The sequence below is a fragment of the Sarcophilus harrisii genome, chromosome 6, assembly GCF_902635505.1.
Source record: "Sarcophilus harrisii chromosome 6, mSarHar1.11, whole genome shotgun sequence".
Classification (NCBI taxonomy): Eukaryota; Metazoa; Chordata; class Mammalia; order Dasyuromorphia; family Dasyuridae; genus Sarcophilus; species Sarcophilus harrisii.
The window spans coordinates 182,086,873-182,103,049 of NC_045431.1; the positions used below are offsets into that span (position 1 = coordinate 182,086,873).

At 37.6% G+C, this 16,177-nt stretch overlaps 1 protein-coding gene across 3 annotated transcripts in view; it reads left to right on the top strand.

Annotated features, from left to right (window-relative positions):
• SORCS2 (sortilin related VPS10 domain containing receptor 2) overlaps positions 1-1,291 on the top strand; it is a 1,208,352-nt gene extending 1,207,061 nt beyond the window's left edge. For all 3 annotated transcript variants that reach the window (XM_031943246.1, XM_031943247.1, XM_031943248.1), the window contains one exon: positions 294-1,291. In XM_031943246.1, the coding sequence (XP_031799106.1) occupies positions 294-358 (65 nt within the window). In that variant the 3' untranslated portion in view covers positions 359-1,291. The remainder of the gene's footprint in view (positions 1-293) is intronic.
• Positions 1,292-16,177: the final 14,886 nt, after the last annotated feature.

A 16,177-nucleotide genomic window follows, 5' to 3' on the forward strand; every position in this document is an offset into this window, starting at 1 on the left:
TCCCACTCTTCCCCCTCACTTGCTCCCTTTGAGAGACTATTATATTTTTAAAGGCACTTCTCACAGGCAGTCACTGGAATAGGAACTTTAGGGACTCATCACAGATGCACTACAATCTTTAAGAACCCTTCCCCCCAAGCCCACGCACACAATAGGTACAACCAAGTAGCCGTTCCACACTCACTTGAGCTTGTTTTCCAATGTCATTGTCTCTACGTGTTACCCCTTGGGCTGGCCCTGCTGAAATGAACCTGCTAACCAATATGTCCCTGCCACATTTTGTGTTTTCCTAGGTAATCACTCAGGCGTGGTTCTGAGCATCAACTCTCGAGAGATGCACAGCTACCTGGTTAGCTGATGTTTGCAGCTGGACACAAATATGGAAGACTCTTCTCTGTCTTATTTTGTTCCCCACCCTCCTCCATCCCCACCCTGGGGAGGTCACAGAATGGCAAGCATGGCTATAACTGATGTTGGAAATGGACATCCCTGAAAAAGACCCCCAGAAGAATGGTCATTGCTGATGGTCCCCATTGCAAACAGGACACATCTCACCTCATATTCACTGGATGGACTTCAAGCCTGGACCAACTCCAACACAAACTGCTAGCAGATACATGCAGTCCAAGACACTCCCCAGACTCCTTGCTCCTGGTGTTCACTTCCCCCCAATATTTGTGTATTTGTTCTGATCTCTTTTATGTCTAATGACCCTTATCATTGGCAGGTAGTCTCACAGGCCTAATTGGAAATGTCTAGCAGCAGAAGAAAGGACCAGAAAGATGCCTCATTAAAAATAGTAAAATCCCCACCAATAGTTTGGCTTAAGGGATACTTAAGGGAAAACCTGAGTCTTCCTCTTCCCCAGGAGTGCAAACCCACTTTGGCGAGCTTCTTCTTCCTCATCAATTCTATCCTAAAATGGCAAATTTTCTTAAGCTACTGGGATTTCTTGCTCTTAATAAACCCTTGTAGAAGTCCTAATACTAACAACTTCCATTTATCCTATACTTTCAAGTTCCCAAAGTGCTTTTCTCCCAATACATGTGAATTTGAGTATTCCTGTTTTATAGATGGGAAAACTGAGGCTCCTAAAGATATCATTTGCTCAATTTATTTCAAATTATTTATCTCATAGCTGGGAAGATTCAGAATTAGGACTTGAACATAAATCTCTGAAGTCCAGGTCCAGTGCTTTTTCCCCTACCATACCACCCCTAATGTGATTAATGGGGCAGCTAGATGGCACAGCAGGTAGAAGAGCTGAATTCAAACCTGACCTCAGATACTACTTATGTGACCCTGAGCAAATCACTTAATCCTGTTTGCCTCAGTTTTCTCATCTGTAAAATGAACTAGAGAAGGAAATGGCAGACCACTTTATTATCTTTGCCAAGAAAACCGCAAAAGGGGAAACAAAGAGTTGGACACAACTGCAAACAAATTTAAAAAGCAAACAAAAAGCCCACTCTACTAGCACAGTAATTAGAAACTAATAGATTTTCAAAAGATGACTTAGTCCACCTCCCTAATTGTACAGATGAAGACAATAAACACCAAGTGACTTTCTAGCAAGTGTCAGAGCCAAGACTTCAAGCTAGGTCTCCTATCTCCAGGTCAAGAGCTGCTTTCCCTACTAATTTTACCTGTCATCAACTGCCCACACATCTATAGCAATTTACTGTGAAGGCTTATGAAAGGTCTCATTGACCAGAAGGATGAATGAAGATGGGAACCATTCCAAGTTAGGGACTTGCTTCGCTTCCCAAGCATAGCATCTCAGTATCCAGTGTAAGCAGCCTCAGAAAGCACTCACCCCCTTCAGCCATGGCCACTAAGGGTCCCCCTCAGTCCCTTTCTTCCCCCATTACCCTTCCTCTTTCCTCTTTTTAAAAATCAGATAATGTAAATACTTCTTTAAGTAGCTTTTGGGGTATTTTTTTTAACTTTCTATTTTTATGGTAGGGCCAAACAGGCTGTCCAAGCTTGAGTTTAGCCCTCCTCCCCTGATCCCTGTATTTGTCAAAGCAACAGCAGATGGAAATAATAACAATAACTCACATTTCTATAGCGTTTTAAGGTTTACAAAGCACCTTCTTCCCATCAACCGAGTGAGATAATCAGTGTGGGTTTATACGGATCTCATTTTACACATGGGGAAACTGAGGCATTGAGAGGTTCATTGGCTTGCCCAGGTAAATAAAGCTAGTTACTATTTGAAAGGGAATTCTGGTAGGTCTCTTTTTGAGAAGAAATCCAAAGCTCTTTTCACACTCTCTTGGGCTTGTGGAGGTGTTCTTCCTAATGGCTATGGCGACCTTCTTTGGACCTCTTCTGGTTGTAACTCTGACTCTAAAAGCCAAGACAGACCAGACTCTTCCTCTAGAAGGCACTAAGACCAAGGGACAAAATGTGCTGTCCAGATTGCTCTGTCTCCATGCAACCACAGGATGGCACTCTTCCTCCATGCTACCCCTACCCAGTGATTTTTCTATAAGGCAAGAGAGTGGAGCTTTTAGAGGAATCCATCCCTAAAAGATACTGAAGCAATCTAGTGTCTGGGTGGACATAGCTCTGTTTCAGTGGCCCAGGCAATTGAGAAACCACAAATCACACGTGACAACCGCATTATTGCATAGAATTAGAGACTGTCTACTATGGGGATTGTCAACTCAAGATGCATATAAGCATTAAAGATACTAAGAAATACAAACAGTTCCTGCTGTCAAGGAGCTCACAATCACAAAGTGAAGGAGAAATAATTTGTGCATGTGGATAATCTCCTGAGAAAAGCACCAGCATTCAGGAGGAATTCCAAGGAAAGCCTTGAAGAAAGTGAGATTTTTGCAGACTGTAAGGATACCATATAAGCTGGGAGATGGAAATGAGGGAGAGAATTTGGCTTTGGACGTTCATAAAAATAATAGAATTCTAGATCTGAAAGGGACCTTGTTTAGAAATCACCCAGTGCTTGTAGTCAACCTTAGCCTGAGGTTTCATTAGTGTGGGAAATTCCTTGTATCTAAAACCAATCAGGAACTATTTTACAAATCTTTGGATTTAGAAGGTTGCCCGAAAGGTTAGACAGAAAGGTGAAGCAAGTAGCAAAGTTAAGAAATGATCAAGCTCGAACTCAGTCAAGTCTTCTGATTCTAGAGCTAATGCTCCATTCATCCTCCAACAAAAAGGAAGTCACAAGACTTCCTTGAGATCATCACACACAAGAAAATGTTTATCTGGAGATGATTTAGAAATTCTCCTCGATCTCTTGTTAATTCTTCCAGATATAATACAAAGTGCCAATCATAGAACTATAAATTTAGACCAGGAAATGTCCCTCAAAGAACATCGTTCCATCCACATCAGCCCAGTTTTATGGCTGAAGAATCTGAGACCTAGGGATGATAGGTGAATTCCTCAAAATCACACAACTTAAAAGGAGCCAGTATTTGAAACCAAACCCATAATTCTTTCTACTATGCCATGAAGTAGTGTGGCTTTATTCAGTAAACCACACTTGTAGGGGTATCCTCCATTCTAGAATGTAGGAACCCTTATAAAGCACAGTCTAATGGGGGAAGATAGTGGGTCCCCAAAAGCTTTGATTATATAGAGTATAACTCTCCATAGCCCCTGCCATGGAAGTCATTCTGGAAAATGACCACCTCCACCAGCTTTCCTGAAGTTCTCAATGTCATGAGAGGCTACTAGAGGCCCTAAATGGTAGTGTTATATGATCTTGTTATGTGAACTTCTTCCCTTACCATTTTACAGAAGAAGAATCTGAGACCCAAGTATGAATGTCTGAGCTCACACACAGCAGACTCAAGTCTGAACCCTATGTCTTTTGGCTTCAGATCCTGGGCTTTTCCCGTTATACCATGTTGAACCTATTTCATTGAACATCTAACTTTATTCATAGTGACAGAGAAAATGTCAATCAGATTTCCAGTTATTGATCAATCACGAAAGCTCAAAATGGATTGATATTAGAGATAACTGAGTATATAATGCAGGCAGATTTTTCAGACAGGGAAACTGAGGCCCAGGAAAGGAAGCAACTGTATCAAGGTCACAAAGTAGCAGGAACAGGATTTGAATGCCAAGTCTTCTTTCTGCAACTCAGAAGCACTCCCACTTGCATCCCTTTTTTTTCCTCTTCAAGTTGGTCTAAGATAGAGCTGGTATTATTATCCTGTTTGACAAATGAGGGCCTAAAGAGAGACACAATGACTTATACAAGATTATGCAACTAGTTGGTGATGGAGTGGGATACTAGAACCCATATCCAAAACAGCAGAATATATAGAATGGTCATTTTTGTTTGGGTGTTTTTTTTCCTTTGTTTTTTTTTTTTTTTTTTCTGAAAGGACATTCACTGGGTTCTACAGATTAACAAGAGAAGGCATGGACTCTTCATACTCCTAAACTGATATTCTGTCTATATCATTTGTATATTTCTTTTTCCATTTCCCTGGCAGCTTCAAGATTCAGTGATTTTTTTTTCCTGAACTTTTAATTGTAATAACTTGTTTAAAAAAAAAAGAAAAAAATCCTCTTATTTTCTTTGTGCTATCTTTCTATATACTTACATACATGGAGCTAAAAATTTATCTATACATACTTTATAGATGCTTAGACATCCACTATAGATACCCCAACTTCACTATCAAAGCCAAATGACACCACAGTTGTATGTCTGCCTCCTCATGAAAGAAGAAAGCTGGTAAATTGTGATTATAATAATAAAAAAGAACTTTAAAATCACTGATGAGTTTCTCCACCTTGAGTTCTAGGATGAATTACCCATGAACACACCATGAAAACACAATGAACTTGAATGTGTAAATATTTTAAGCAGTTTAATTAAAATAAAGACAAACAAAACTCTGTCTGTCTTTCTTTTTATGTGGTACTAAGCCAGGATCTATCTCTACTTTAAAATTTTAAATTCAGAGAATCCTAGAATTCACTGGAGCTACAAATATCCTTGGAACATAGAATACAAGAACTAAAGGAACTTTAGAATACAATATGTTAGAGATAAACGAGACCTTCGAAATTGAATGTCAGAGTTGAAAATGATCTTAGAACATGTATGGAATATGAGAGTGGAATGAGCCTTCAAACAGAAATTTATAGCTAAGAAGAGATTTTTAAAATTAGAATGTTAGAGCTGAAAAGGGATTATAGAATGTCACAGCTATAAAGGCCTTTAAAATATATAATGGAAGAATCACAAAATATAGATTGTCAGGGCCGAAAACAATAACTTAGAATGTCAGAGCTGGAAGAGACCCAGTAGAACACAGGATGTTCGATTTTACAGAAAAGGAAACTGAGACCTAGAGAGAAGATAAAACTAGTAAGTCATCTGTGCCTTAACTATACCATTAGCAGCAGATAAGTAACATTTTTATGTGATTAGCCCTTTTACATAATGGGTGGTTAACAGTAACTCAGTCTTTGACTTCACTAAGATAATGTGATTTCCAAGATCAAATTACTTCAGTGTCCCATACCCCACCAGCGACATGAGAACTGTCTTCTTGAAGTGATAACTAGAGTATTTTTTTAAAACTCTATCTTGGATAGAAACAAAGGCAGCAGCAAATATATCTCAGTGGGCTGAAAGAGTTTTCTTATTCTTCCCTACCTTTGTCTGAGTCGAGGATCAGTTGGTCTCGACTCTTAAAGACTGTCAATGGAAGAAATTTGTACAGGAAACTAACTCCCTGCTGGATCTGCTCCTCCTGTGTGGCAAGAGCACGTTGTAGAGAATCTCAGAACTGTACTTTTTAATTCAATCAGTTCTCCTTCTCTAACTGCTCAAAACTAAAGAGAAAAAAGAAAAAGAAAAAAAAAAAGACAACACACTGTTCATTTGAGGTCTCTAATTTCTATCCTCGTTTCCCTAGTCTCTGCAGGATTTCTGCCAGTGAGTAGAAAAGGGCTAATTGGTTTGATAAAGAATAACCCTTCACTCGTTTATCTTCTCCCCACCATTCACCAAAGTTATCTTCCAGTACCAACTCCAGTAATAATCTTCAAAGCAGAGGAGCCCAGAAAGTCCATTATTTTGCCCCAAATACAATGCCAGCAAGCTTCCCAATGGATTTTCCATCTGATGTCAGTTACCTTAGAACAAAAGCAAAACATTTAAGTATATTGTTCATTCATAGAATGATAATACCTCGTAAATGGCACGGCATTTTCCCCTTTCTGAAGTACAATTTCATATAGAGTATCTACTATCTCATAACTATAATCTCACTTGATCCTCACTACAGCTGTGACCTTAGGCAAATCACTTAAGCACTTTCTCAGATAAAATTATTCTCATTTAGCAAGTAGTAGTTAAAAAAAAAAAAAAGGTTAATTGGGGTTCAGGGTACACGAATGAAAGTCTCAGGAGGCAGGCAGAAATCCAGCTGCCATCTGTCTCATGAGATCACATCTGTAACAGACAACTCAGAGAACTGCCTTTTGAAATAACTTAGCAAAATCTCCCCCAAATCACCTGCTGTTGTTTGGCAAATCCAAAAGAGAGAAGCTTTAATGGGAAATGGACAAGGAATAGTGTTGTGTGACATCAGTTGAAGAAACTACACATTATTAGCCTAGACAATAAGGAGTATATGACTGGGAGAAGAGATAAGAAGGATAATATTTGAAGAGTTGGAAGACGGATTAGATTTATGTTGGGTTTGTAAACATTAGAGTAAAAGACAAATGGACTTACAAGGATTGTGATTTTATCTCAGTTTAGCTCCTTGGGAGACATGTATGCACTGATAAATAATAACCAATTCATACAAACTAATACAAAGTACTTTCCAGAGGGAAAAGCTGGTAGCAGCTGATGGGATGGAGAGAAGCTTTCTCAAAGAACTTCACCTTGAACTGTTTTGAAGAATAATAAACAGTTTCAAGAGATGGAGGGTGAAGAGGGACATGGGAGGCATCTAAAGGTGTGACTGTAGAGATTGAAATAAGAGACAAGGAAAAATCATATTGACTCCACCCAATAATATTTATTTTTAAATGTGCCAGGTAAAATCAACACCTTTAGCTAGTGTCAGTCAGTCAACTAGCATTTATTAAGCACCACTTATGTACTAGGCACTATGCTAAATAGTGAGGAGGCAAAGCAAAGGCAAAAAAACTGTCCTTGCTTTTACAGAGCTCTCAGGCTAGTTAGTGGCTTGGGAGAAGAGAGGGAGAAAAGCACAGGGAGAAGGAACAATATACAAACAACTATATTACAAACAAGATAAATCAAAGAAAATCTCAGAAGAAAAGTACTAAGATTAAAAAGGAGCAGGAAAGACTACCTGACTGTAACCAAAAATAATAAGATTTATTATTTAGGGGAAGAGGGCCCTTACAAGTCAAGTGAGTCAACCAAACTCACTTTAAAGATGAAGAAACCAAGTCTTAGGTTAAATGATTTGTCCATGATGAGATAATGACACAGCCAGGATTTAAACCAAGTTCTTCTAATTCCAGATCCAATGAAGCAGTCAGACAAAAATTTCATAACAAATTAAAGACAAGCTAGTATTTCCTTCTGGAAAGACCAAATTAAAGACAAGCTAGTATTCGCAAGGCAGCTAGGTAGTGCAGTAGATAGAGTGTTGTGCTTGCACTGAGTTCAAATTTGACCCCAGACATTAACTATATGACCCTGAGCAAGTCACTTAACTCTGTTTGCTTCAATTTTCTCACCTGTAAAATGAGTCAGAAAAGGAAATGGCAAACCACTCCAGTATCTTTGCCAAGATGGATAGTCATAAAGACTCAGACATGACAAAAAATAACTGAAACACACACAATATAGTAACATCCAACCTCCCAGGTGACAGCCTATTTGTTGTTTGAAAGAGTGAATGTCTAACAGTTTCTGACTAATATTGAGATTATGACATAAGCACTAGCACGCGTATTTCATTCAATCCTTAATTTTGTGTATAGTAGAAAGAGATATAAGATGGTAGGAGTTCTCCAGCCACCCTCTACTTATAGTATGGTATGGTATGGTGTAGTATAGTGCAGTGTAGTGCAGATAATGGTTTATGTGTTTGCATTAGAAGTAACTACATTGTGTATGGATAGAGCTATGTTTGGACTTGGAATCAAGAAGATTCAAGTTCAAATCTTTAGAATTCATCAACGTTTCAATCAAGCTGCCTTAAGTTCAAATCCTCAGGGAATCCTAAATACCTCAGAAACTAATTGTTTATCTGGCTCTGGGCAAGTCATCTTACCTCTTAGCTTAAGTATCCTAAACTTTAAAATGGGACTAATAATAGCATCTACCTCCCAGAGTTGTGAAGAAAAGATGAAATGTTTATAGTGTTTTGCAAACTCTTAAGCACTACAATAAATGCAAGTAGTAGTAGTAGTGGTAGTAGTAATAATAACAACAGTAGTATTGATAGTATAATAGTAGTACTGGTGGTTGTAGTAGCAGTAATTGTGGTAGTGGTAGTACTACTAGAAGTAGAATAGCAATGGCAGTAGCAGTAGTATTAATAGCAGCAGCAGTAGTAGTAGTAACAACAGCAATAGTATTGATAATAGTAGTAGTAATAGCAGCAGTAGGAGGAGAGAGAGGAGGAAGAAGAAAATAGCAGGAACAGTATTAGTAACAGCAGCAGTAGTAATAGTGAAATAGTAATAGTAGTGGCAGAAATAGTAGTAGTAGGAGCAGCAGTAACAGCAGTAATAGTAACAGAAGCAGCAGTAATAGTAATAGTAATAGCAGCAATAGTATTGATAGTAGTAGTAGCATTAGTAGAAGAATAGTAGAAGTACCAGTGACAGCAAGAGGAGGAGGAGGAGGAAGACAATAGCAGTAGTAGTGGAATACCAATAATAGTGGCAGAAGTAGTAATAGTAGTAGCAACAGCAGTAAAAAATAGTAGAACAGTAGTAATAGTAGCAACAGCAGTAATAAATAGTAGAACACTAGTAATAGTAGCAATAGCAGTAATAAATAGTAGCAATAGCAGTAGTAGTAGCAACAGCAGTAATAAATAGTAGAACAGCAGTCATAAATAGTAGAACAGCAGCAGTAGCAGCAATAGCAGCAGCAGTAGTAGTAGTGGAATAGCAATAATAGTGTCAGAAGTAGTAGTTATAGTAGCAACAGCAATAGTAGTAGTAATAGTGGCAGTAATATTGAAAGGAGGAGGAGGAGGAGAAGAGGAAGAAGGCAATAGCAGTAGTAGCAATAGTAGTAGTGGAATAGCAATAGTAATGGCAGAAGTAGTAGTAGTAATAGTGTCAGCAGTAGTAATAGTAACAGCAGCAGCAGTAGTAATAGTAATAGCAGCAGTAGTATTGATAGTAGTAGTAGTGGTAATAGTGGTAGTAGCAGAAGAAGAAGAATAGAAGTAGCAGTGGCAATAAGAGGAGGAGGAGGAAGAAGAAAATAGCAGTAGTAGTATCAGCAGAAAAAGTAGCAGTAGTAGTAGTAGAGTGGAATAGCAATAGTAATGGCAATAGTAGTATTAGTAGTAGCAGCAGCAATAGTAACAGCAGCAGCAGTAATATCAATAGCAGCAGCAACAGTAGTAGTAATATTAACAGCAGCAGCAGCAGTAGTATTGATAGTAATAGTAATATAGTAGTAGTAAAAAGAATAGTAGAAGTAGCTATAGCATGAGTAGTAGCAGGAGGAGGAGGAGAAAGAGGAGGAAAATTCACTCTGCTCATACTATACAATGATACCCATTAGAGAGTAATTTTGTAAATACAGCTCAGCATAGGACAGTTAGGGAAAAAATGCAATGAGTTGCTCTAGATGAGATCCTTACTGTTGCTGAGTTTCTATATGCTGTGAACATTTGGTAAACCACTTGGTTGTGATGATGCTATTCGGATGAATTAGAAAAGTACAAATTTCACAGTTTAGATGCCATAGTTTTTGGTAAGTTCATTGAATTTTTGGAACAAGAAAAGACCTTAGTACCTCATCTGATTCTCTAATTTTATAAATGAATAAATCATCTTTTTTTTTTCAAAGCCCAATGAGAAAGTGACTGGCCAAAATACACATAGCTTGTTAGAGATAAAACTGGGCAAGCTTCCACTTGAGCAGGGAGGTATTTATTGATTCTTGACAAAAAGTCAGAATCTATAAACTTATAATATAGAGACATACATGCATATATATATATATATCCACATGTGAATGTAATTTATTTATTTAGTACATATCAACTAATTAACAAGCATTTACTTGGGTAAAGTCTGTACCACATGTAAATAGGCACACTATTAAATGAAAATTAACTATTTCTGAAATCTCACTATTGCTAATGTTACATTGCTCAAGAGTTTGGGGATATCAATGACAGGAACACAAATTTTGACATAAAAAATCCATCTGTAATCATGAATGTTTCCATCTGAACAGAGATTCAGAAATTCCCTACAACCCTCTGAGGAAGACTTTGCTAGCATACCATCATCCCCTTTTGTTGGAGGCAAGGCTTCTGCATCAGAGATCAATGATTTTTGCCCTTCCTGAATGTCATGTCTGTTCTTCAAAGCACCATTGAGAAGCAATTAAAACTACTACTCATTTCATAGATGAGGAAATAGATTCAGAGAAGGAAAATACTTGCTTGAAGGTCCCCAAATAATGTCAGAGGCAATTCTGAAGTAATTCCAGTTCCTAATTCCAAGCCCAGATGTCCTATGCCTTATTATCTGGGGAGGAGGGGAAAGAAAGAACATAAACTCTGAGCTTCTGAAATAAACTTGTGTAATGTCATCTCCTAATAAGACATCTCAGTAATGGCTTCTTTACTAATATTCTGGTTAGCACGGTCCCTCACACACTTTGATTGATTGAATCCCAGCATCTTTAAATGTTTTAATCCACTGTTCATTCTTGTGATGCTTGTGTGATTTGAAGAATCTTGCCAATTTGAAATAATATGTACAGTGGGTAAAAAAGTCATTTTGATAATATACATTCTTAATTCCCTTGTATTTGCATAATGTTATCATTAGGCTGTTAATCATCAGTGAATCCACAGAACAGCAGATGCTTTACACATTCTCATTCCCAAACCTTCTTGGAGGTTGAAGCTACTTTAGCTCTAGTGGATTTCTTCTCACTCTTTTCTTGCTGCTTTTTAAAAATTTTGGTATGAATGGGCAGAGTCTACTTCTTTAACAGTCTAATCCCAATAAAATATTCACATTTATCATGCCTTTCCTCATTTTGTTGTTCAATTGTTTCACAGTCAGGTCTGACTCTTTGTGACCCCTTTTAGGATTTTCTTGGCAAAGATACTGGAGTGGTTTGCCCTTTCTCCTTCTCTAATTCATTTTCCAGATAAGGAAATTGAGGCAAACATGGTTAAATGACTTGGCTAGAGTTATATAGCTAGTAAGTAGATTTAAAACTTGGGGAGATGAATCTTCCTCACTCAAGACCCAGAATTCTATTTACTACGGTGCCACCTTACTGCCCACTTTCCTTGTAACAACCTTATTTCTATGGGTCAGAAATGGAAACAATGGGAAAGTATTCAAATAAATAACGATTTCCTGGTAAAGGTAAAATGGCTTCCCTGAATCACAAGGGCAATAAATAGAAGAGCCCAGTGTCCTAACTTCATGATAACTATTCTACCTACCACCCTGTGGCTATGAATTTCCCTTGGGAATCAGGATAATCTACCTTCAAGTGACTTTTTTTTTCTTTTTTTTTTTGCTGAAACAATTGGGGTTAAGTGACTTGCCCAAGTTCACACAGCTAAGAAGTGTTAAGTGTCTAAGGCCAGATTTGAACTGAGGTCCTCCTGACTTCAGGGCTGGTGCTCTATCCACTGTACTACCTAGCTGTCCCTTCAAGTGACTTTTTAGACATTCACTAGCTGTGAGACCAAGTGATCTATCCCAACACTACTGATATTATGGAGCTATTGTGGAGGGTGAAGTGAGCTAATGCACATACCCACTGTGTAGACCATAAGTGATATACAAGAGGCAACTAGATGGTGTCTCATAGTGCACAGAACTTCCGTGACGTCTTTCATATAAGTCCAAATGGGCAGACTCTATTTCTTTAACAATCTAATCCTTAAACAATTCACATTTAAAATGCCTTTCTTCATTTTGTTGTTCAGTCTTCACAGTCATGTCTGACTCTTTGTGACCTTTTTTAGGCTTTTCTTGGTGCATGATTTGCACTTTCCAGAACATTTTATAGATGGAGAAACTGAGTTAAATGACCAAACATGGTTAAGTGACTTGACTAGGATCACACAGCAAATTACTTGTTTGTCGTAATCCCCTGGAGAAGGAAATGGCAAACCATGCTAATATCTTTGCCAAGAAAACCCTAAGGACAGTTTTGGTGAGCTTTGGTCCACCATATCACAAAGAACCAGACACAATTGAATAAAAATTCTATAAATGCTAGCTATTATTATTATACTTACTATACTATTATCATTATACTATAATATGCTATACTACTATTATGTCATTCTTTACCATACTATTATTATTATACCAAAGAATGCCTTTGGGAAAAAGCTTTCCTTAAGAAAGGAATATTTTTATCTATCTAGGAAATCACAATAATTTGCATTTATCATTATGCTTTAAGATTTTTATTAATTATGATTTATTTTAACTTAATTTACTGATTTAGGCTTTATTATGATGATTTCAGGTTTGCAAAGTACTTTGGAATTATTATTTTAACCTCATAATGACCTGGGAAGTAGGAGATGTCTTATCCCCAACTTTACGGACAAGGAAACTAAGACAGAAAATAACTACATAATTTATCCAAGACCACATAAAAAGCCTCTGAAGGAAGTTTGGAACTTCAGACTTCCCAATTCTAACCTAGTTGGTGAAGTAATAGAAGTGAACTTAAAAATAAAATTTATATTCTTATTAGGAAAATACCAACCTTCAGTTAAGTTTACATATTCCCCAGAGGAGAAGGCATTCCATCACCTGGAAGCTGTGGCTGTTGGACACTTGGGGGAGCTGGGGATTAAAGTTTCCATGTCATGCAGATAATTGGCTGAATATTGGCCACTTTTTTTACTTGAATGTATCAGTGTCGGGCCTGGCATTAATCTTTTAAACATATCCAATTAAAGAGGTAAAATGAATGAAGAGATGCCGATAATAACCATCCCCTCCCTCTTAAATCATTGATGAATTTCCTCTCCAGAGAATACCCCCCCCCTTCAATTACATTTTCAATTCGACAAGAAGTAATTATCATCTACTATGTGCTCAAACCTAGGAATTCAGAGATGAAAAATGACAGTCCCTGCCCTAGAGGACCAAGGACTAGGAGTCTCCAGGTAAAGAGGTACGGGGAGTCTTACTCAGAGTAGCATCTCACTGTCAATCATCACTATTCAAGGCTTAGAGTCATCCAAGTACAAAAAGAGGTCTGAGCAGACCAAGGGGGAATATTAAAGGGCAATGGAAGGCCTGTGGTGATGATGGCTGGGTGTTATTTTAGCTCAAAGGGAATTCAGTGTATCATAGGGGGAAGAAAATCACCCAGGCCTGGAGCTTAGAATAGGAGCTTTTGATTTTCCTAGGAAGCATCTGGAAAACACGGCCAGGATTGGGATTAAGAGGTAGGGGTTTCTTCTTGACCTTCATGTGGCTTAATAGCTTTCAGTTTTTAAGCCAAGATGGGAATGACCTGTGTCTGCTACCTCTGACTCAGAATGATGGCATTCTGACTTAATTAGACTTGGCCAGAAGTAGGAAGACTAAGTTTGAAAATAAATATAGTTTAGTTAGTTTTAAAACAAATATAGACATATTCATATAGATGAGTATGAAGGTACACATTGTTAATTGTACCCCATGTACATCAGTATATGTGTGCACTTATGTGTATACATATACACACACACATAGTTGATTTCTATAGCAATCAAAAACAGAGAGAAAGAGGCCGAAAAACAGACAGAAAAAGAGAGACAGAGACATACAGACAGATATACAGAGAGAAAGACACACATACACACACAGACTTGTTAACTTCAGAGCAGGTTCTGTTTTGTATAGTGGAATAGGGAGCCCACCATGGCACCAGGAGAAGTTCAAGTGTCACCTTTTACAAGTGCTGCCCCTCTAGCTAGTCACTTAACTTGCTGGTCACTCAGGGTTACTCTCTAAAACTACAGAAAGGATGGACGTGACCTGAATTAGGAAAGGGCATTTCCTCACACAGAAGAGTTCCCCAAACAAATGATATCTCAGGTCCACTTGCCTTCCATCTTAAAATTATACTATGCTCAAAATCTGATGAGGAAAATGAGAGTCCAAGAGGCTGATTTGCCCAAGCTCACACTAATGAACCAGAGCTCAAACCCTATTCCCATTATCCCAGCTCCATGCTCGTTTCCCACCCAAATCTTACAGCTTTCATTAAAAACAGCTTATTCTTATTCCATTAAGAGCAGTTTGAACTGTGCATACCCTTTGATCCAGCAGTCTCACTATTGGGTCTATATCCCAAAGAGATCATAAAGGAGGGGAAAGGATCCATATATGCAAAAATGTTTATAGCAGCTCTTTTTGCATTGGCAGGGAATTGGACAGGGAGTGGATGCCCATCAGTTGGGGAATGGCTGAATAAATTGTGGTATATGAATGTTATGGAGTATTATTGTTCTGTAAGAAATGATGAGCAAACTGATTTCAGAAAAGCCTGGAAAAACTTATAGGAACTTATGCTGAATGAAGTGAGCAAATCAGGAGAACTTTGTACACAGTAACAAGATTATGTGATCAACTGTGATGATTTGGTTCTTTTCAACAGTGAGGTGATTCAGGGTAATTCCAATAGACATGGGGTAGAAAATACCATCTGCATCCAGAGAGAGAACTGCAGAGACTTAATGTTTATCAAAGCATAGTATTTTCACCACTTTTGTTTGTCTGATTTTTCTTGTACAACAACACAAATACAGAAATATGTTCAATCTCTATCAGATTGCTTGCTGTCTTGGGGAGGGGGCAAGTAAGGGAGGGAGGGAGAAAAATTTCTTTGCATGGATTTGGCAAAATTAAATACTATTTAAAAAGAGCATTTGAAATATTATTTTTATCATGTTTGATAAACATGCAGAATTTTGATTTGCTTAATTTATGTTGAAACTTAACAGTGCTTATAAAGTGTAAACTAATGGCTGTTTTTCTTTCTACCCCCCTCCAAGCTACATCCATTCATTTGTTCAACAATGATACTGTTGAAACTGGATTAAAGAGATAGAAAAACCAAAAAGAAAAAAAAAAACATTCTTGCCCTGAAGGAAACCTGAAGGAAGGTTAAATTTAGTAAACAAACAATAAAAAGGCACAAACAGCAAAACCCATTTTGATGTATTGCCAGAGCTGGGGTGTGTCCTTATACCAGATAGAAATCTCTTACTGACAAGATTATAATGATGATCAATTCTGATGGACTTGGTTCTTGAGATAGATGATTCAGGCCAGTTCCAATGATCTTGTGATGAAGAGAGCCATCTACATCCAGAGAGAGGCCTGTGGAGCTGAGTGTGGATCACAGCATAACATTTTCACTCTTATTATTGTTTACTTTCATTTTGTTTTCTCATTTTTTCCTTTTTGATCTGATTTTTCTTATGCAAAAAGATAATTGCATAAATATGTATGCATATATTGGATTTAACATATATTTCTACCATGTTTAACATATATTGGATTATTTGCCATGGGGGGGGGTAGGGGAAGGAAGGGAAAAATTGGAACACAAGCTTTGGCAGGGGTCAATATTGAAAAATTATCCATGCATATGTTTTGAAAATAAAAACTTTAATAATAAAACAAGAAACCTCTTTCTTGACCAGATGTGATGGAGACTTTTCAGAATTACCAAGAAATTTCACTGAATTCAGCTGTTGATTTTTTTTTCCTTTTCAGCTAAGCCAAGTCTCATTGGGAGGATGAAAACCACATCTTATTAGATTTGAGAAGCACCTTAAGGACTTCAGAAGAAAAAAAAAAGTCCAACATACAGATAAAGAGAAAATTGACTTGTCTATCACCATGATGAAATAGGGAAATTTATAAATCATATCAAATAGAAAACTGTCTAATGACACCCAACAGGAAACACTTCAGATTCTCTTAAATTGAATTT